This window comes from Parasteatoda tepidariorum, chromosome 3, assembly GCF_982258835.1.
Source record: "Parasteatoda tepidariorum strain Cologne lab strain chromosome 3, Ptep-v5.0, whole genome shotgun sequence".
NCBI lineage: Eukaryota > Metazoa > Arthropoda > Arachnida > Araneae > Theridiidae > Parasteatoda > Parasteatoda tepidariorum.
This window is the reverse complement of record NC_141757.1, coordinates 83,046,861-83,052,860: the sequence shown is the minus strand read 5'-3', so window position 1 is coordinate 83,052,860 and position 6,000 is coordinate 83,046,861. Positions and strand designations below refer to the sequence as shown.

General features: G+C 30.7%; 1 protein-coding gene across 1 annotated transcript; it reads right to left on the bottom strand.

The window, feature by feature from the left end:
- Positions 1–2,447: 2,447 nt before the first annotated feature.
- On the bottom strand, positions 2,448–3,215 carry LOC147813926 (uncharacterized). Its single transcript, XM_087160158.1, has one exon. It carries the CDS (start codon positions 3,213–3,215, stop codon positions 2,448–2,450), a length of 768 nt encoding a protein of 255 aa, XP_087016284.1.
- Between the last annotated feature and the right edge of the window lie 2,785 nt (positions 3,216–6,000).

Genomic DNA, 6,000 nt, shown 5'->3' with positions numbered 1-6,000 from the left:
CCACGATGCTTTTTCAAATGTTTAAGCCGTATGTAAAGGGGAAAAAAATATCCACTTGGTATGATGACTATGATAGTTTTTTCGTTTGAATAAAGTCAGAAATGAGATGTTTTTTCTGCTTATTTTATAATCGGCTTTGAACAGCCGATCCAATTTTGAGTGCTTGACTAACAATTCAACTCTGTAGCCTTGTAATTTTAAATCCAACCCAGAAGACAGGGGAGCTTCTGGATCAAGCATTAGGGCAAGCCAGCCTTTATGGAGAACTTTTTGATGGAACTAACCCGCATTTGCGTTGCATGGAGAAAACCACGAAAATCACACTCGGCTAGACCGACGGCAGGGGGATTCTAACTCATGACCTGTATACAACTAAGGATATTTTACGTTAACATTGTGAACGGTATGAACCGTTAGCAGAAGCGCTCAATCCCCTGAACCACTAGTATTTCATAATTTGCGAAAATTATCTATATTAACACTAAAGAAAAAATACAATATAAAAGTTCTTTAATTAAAATTAATTTTTGGAACAAAAAGAATGAACATAGTCAGGATAAAAGTCATAAATATTCGTTTTCTTTAAACCTAGACAAATTTAAATTTAAGACACAATTTCAAATTTAAATCAAGAAATCAATCAACCAATTCAATCAAATTTAAATTTACAAGTTTTTGGGTAAAGAACAAGTTTATTTCGAAAATTTATACCGAAGAATAAAAGCTTTCAACAATTTTTCCTGTCACTTATTCTTTGGTAAGTGAAGAAAATCTGAAAGTACAAAAATAAAATAAATTATTTACAGACTTTTCGAAAAAAAATCACATAGAAAACACGCATGTCTCCCAATTTTTTGTTGAAACTTATATTGATAAAAAAAAAATATTTTAATATTCTAAGCTCTCAAATTTCAATAAGTATAAATAAAAGTAATGGTTTCCATAAATTCTGCATCAAAGATTTTTCAATTGAATTCCATAAATAGCCTAAAACTTTTTTGCATCGATTGGTTGAAAAAGTGATTTTGACGGAATGCTAAGCCTTATTTATGTCGGAGGATGAAAAGCGGTTTACGAACGGCCAAAGGTGAGAGTAGTCATTCCGCTAATCTTATTTGATCTTCTTTGTGTTCGAATTTGCATACAAATTAAATTTTCGTCTTGTATTTTCATCTTGACTCAGACATGGGTAAATAACGGTAAAAATCCATGTCCGACAGGTCTGGGATTTTCTCCGAGAAAAATCATTAACTAGTATTTGTATACTTTATTCTCCAAGCGAGCAAAAAAAAAAAAAATGTAATGAAAAGTGTAAATATATAGAAAAACTATAAGGTAATCTTCTATTTTTTGACCAAATTAAATGTTCCTTTGAGAAAATATTATTATTGAATATTTTACTAACTTTATTTTAGAAAGTAAAAATAGATTATTTTTGCAACTGAAAAAAAAAATTGAAACGTTATTTCTTTTTTAACAAAAGGAAACATTTTAAATGTAATTTTAACATAAAGTAAAGAATTTGGTGTGTATGTCTGTGTCTGTATACCGGTTTGGGGCTATACCGAGGACTCTAAAAATACAACACTCACTAAATGAGAGAAATTGTAAACGAACTCGAAGAAGCCCAATTTTTGAATTTTTAATTATATTTTTAATTCAGAGCCATACAATATATAGTTATTGTAATATATAGTTACATCAGTGTAGGGAATACAGGGCAAATGTATGCCGGGCAATGGCACTTAACCAGACCTAGTATGACTAGACCTTTGGTAAATATCCGAAATATATACTAGATCTAGTGCCACTTTTGCTATAGCTTAAATATTTAAAAAAAATTAAACAAGGCGTTTGAATCAATTTTAAACTGATAATGAAATTATTGCTTTAAAATTAAAAAAATAATAATAGAAACTGCGTCAGATAAGAGTAATTGAAGTAGTTGCTTTATACAGCGCATGTGCGAAAAAAAATTTAAAAAAAAATTATCCAGGTGCATCTAAAAGTGGATGAATATCCCAAGACACCCTATTTCTTGTTAAGCAATCTTACCTCTTTGATGCATTACTCTATTGAATTCGGAGTGATGGGTCAATAGCAATAGGGAATTTAAACATCTTTAATTTCAGATAAAAAAAATTAGTGCGTCGATGCATAGAGAACCCAAAAGCACCACTTGCTAACAAACTAACCTATTACTAAAGCCTCTATTACTTATTTCCGTAATATTATTGGTACTTCTTTCCTCAACTAATTAAGCACCACACTATTTGGGGGATTTTTTTGCGGTCTCAAGAAGCGGATAAGTATCAAGATCGCTCACACTCGCCGTAATATTAATCCCATTTTTTTCGATAACAGAATAATCAATCACATTAAAATTACTAAAACTAAATAAATAACAATCAGTCTGAATAAAACAATAACAGAATTGCAGATTACATTTAATCTAGTTCATCTGAAACAGTTAAAATTCCGAAATCATCTTCCGAAACACTCTGTAAACCTTCGCAATGATCAAGCTGAAAAGGAAGAGAAGTCAATTGTACTATGTTACGCCCGAATCTGAGAATTTGATTCAAAATTCTGGCTTTGCCAGCTTTTTTGTAGCGAATGAGTGCCATTAACGCTTTTTGATATCGATCATGGCCAGGTTCTGAATCCAAAGCTTTTCTAAAACACCGGACTGCTTTATCTGCGCGCTTACGTAGATAATAAGCTTGTCCAAGACGGGCATATGCTTTTGCGTATGTTTTATCCATAGTCAAAGCTCTCTCGCAATCGGACATTGCATTCGTGGTTTCTCCTTGTTCTATGTTAGAGGCTGCTCTATTGCAAAAGTAAACTGGGTTTGAAGGATAAAAATATAAAGCTTTTGTGTATTCTTCTCCAGCTTCTTTGTAGCTTTTATCTTTCATTAAAGAATTTCCTGCTTTCTTATAGCTTTCAGCAAGTAGGCGATGTTTTATGGGAATTGGATCCATGGCTGTTTTGTATGTTTCTATCAAAGGCTGAAGGTTTCTGAAACGAAAATAATCTTTTAACTGCAGGGAATAAACATCTTCCAAGCAATCGACTGCTTTGTTTAGACATTGTTTTCTCGATTTAGCTGAAGTGCTTGATTCGTCCAGAAGAAAGTTTGAGATGGCGATGACCAACATTTTCACATCATCCGATTTTAGTTTTGACCTACACATCTTACACTGAGCCATCTTAATTGACTCGTATGAATGGTGTATTTTGGCTCTTTTAAAATGTCATATTGAGAAATAATTTTGAAACTGTTTTAATCAAAACTTGAGATGTAAAAATATTCTTCAAAATATTGAATTGGATTTGTGGTTATAGTATTTGCTGCTTTAAGAAGCAAGCTTGTCGCTCATTTCGAAGTATTTTTTAAATGTTATTAACCTCATGGTTAATCAAAGCATGGCACGAAGGGAACTATTGACTTAATTCTCAATTGCATTTCGCGATCTCAATGGTGGGTTTCCTAACGTTGTTTAAATTCCCTTTAAAATAGAGCCCCTGAATTAGTATAGTAGCCTTACTTTAAAAGATTCATTTGTATTGATTTTTAAATTTTTTTCACCTCATTTTTCGACTCATTTTTAATATAGTTTTTTGTTTTCAATGGGGAAAAGTTTGTTTGCAAGTTGTGGCAGTTGTTCTGCTTTTGGGTGCACTATGCATCGAAGCTCTAATTTTTTTATTTGAAATTAAAGATGTTTAAATTCCCTATTGACCCATCACGCCGAATTCAATGGAGTAATGCTTCAAAGAAGTAAGACTGCATAACAAGAAATAGTCACGTTCAGCTATGACGTCAGAGGGCAGCAATAATTCCTCTAAAGGTTTATTTATTTTTTAGGACAGATGGTGAATATACTAGAGCTTAAACCGTGTTTCTAACTGTTCTAATCTGTAAATGACATATTTTAAAAAGAAATATTTTCAATGATTGTAATATATATTACGAAGAATAAAAATTCCTCCGATGAGTACAATAAAGTTTAAATTTCTCAAGTAAACAAATAACGAATCATACAAGTTTCGATTGGAGCATCATCTTCAGTAAGACTGTACATCACTGTACGACAAAATACAAAAATAGTGATGAAAAACATTGCCAATGAATGGTACAAAAGTAAATAAAATAAAAAACTAAATCAGTCAGTTGGAATATGGGTGCTAAGAGACATAAAATACACCTGTTGAACGGGAGAAGGGTCGGAAAAATGGTTGAAGAAAAAGAGTAACAAAATTCGCAGCAAAATTGTTCAGTTTTAATAAGATGTTTATTGGGAAGTAGAATGATTTTAATGAATTAATGATTGCAAAACATTAGTACAATAACAATTTATTTAAATAAAAGCTCACTTATTACAGACTGAAAAGTGAATTTTTTCTTAGAACTGTTATTGATCAAAAGTGTAGGGACTAACAATTTTCCAAGTTTTTTTATCGCGAAAAATACCTCATTTATTCATTATATTGTAGAACAAAAACTTTAAAAAAATTTTAATGTTCGAAACATTCCCCCCCCCTAAACTTTTTTTACCAAACAAAATACAGTTTTATCTTTTCTTCAGTTTAAATATAATAGTTTCGCAAATTTGAACTAATTTTTTTTTGTTGTCTTCTCTTGTTTTTTTTTCCTTCGTAATCTCCGTTTCGTAAACTTGAAAATTGAAATTGAGAATTCACCATTCTTTACGATATCCTTTCTTGAAAAATATTTGTGGATGTTATTTTTCATTTAAAAATATTCTAAATGTGTGATACTTTTACTGATTTAAAAAAAAAATTAATTGAAGGAATTCTTCAATGAATGATATTGAGTGTGAGCTAGTATGTGATATGTCCTAATAAATATCAACAAACTCCTCCTTAGATTGAAAATGGCTTCTATTTTTTCCATCTTAACCTGAAGAGAATTATATGAACATCAGTCTTATTTGAGTTAGAAATTAATACTTCTCGGCATTTTTGTTTAATTTTATTCAACGACATGCTCTCCATTGAACCTAGCTACCAAACTTTCAAGTTGTGAGTATATTTAAAACTAGAACATTGAGGAAAAATTTTAAAATGCATACAGCCATAAAATGGAAAATTAAATAACAGTCAATGAATAAAATTAAACAAAAAATATTCAAAAATGTTTTCTGTTTGAAGGCAACTCTTAAGACAGTTAAATGTTATATTTCCATTTGATTTAAGATAAATTGTAATACTTTTGACTAAAGGTAGAACTTAATTTTATTTTAGTCCGGAAGTGGCTTGACTGTGCCAAACTTGAATGGAATTACTGATTCGAAGTAAAGAAATTAAACATTATAATAAACTATTCTTGGTAGTAAAACAAAATATAAAGGAGAATAAAAAGAAGTGGACACCCCACAGAGGATCTTCGGATCGTGTTAATGTTTTAGTTGCAGCAATGTTAACATTGAAATATAGCATCATTGAGCAAATCATTAGCCAAGATTAAGTTTGATGCAAACAATCTTAGTTGATTTACATTTGAATAGTATCTCTGTTAAAGTTAAGGGAAGTTATCGAGTAAGGAAACGAAGGTATTTTTCGGTTGACCGGGTACAACGAAATTCAACTTTTGTTCTTATTTTTTTTAATTATTTAAATTGAATGTATTTAAAAAATAATGAAGAGGGAAAAAAATGGTGAAGCTCTAAATTTTTTGGCGACTTTTCAATTGCGCCCGACTAACTGAAAAGTGGGAATACGTATAACTGACTTAACCTGACAATGTAATACAAATTCAAACCTAATACTTTTAGATAGTTACCATTATTCAGATGACCTGTTCAATTTGAAGGTAAAAAATTCATAGTTTGAAGGTACGAAGTTAAATTTGTATAAGATAACAAGACGATTAAATTTCTCTCTATCTCAATTCTAGTATACATTGCACGGTGGATTGTACGACATTGGTAATGTTTGGGAGGGCGATAAAATTTTATTTCAATGCTTTTA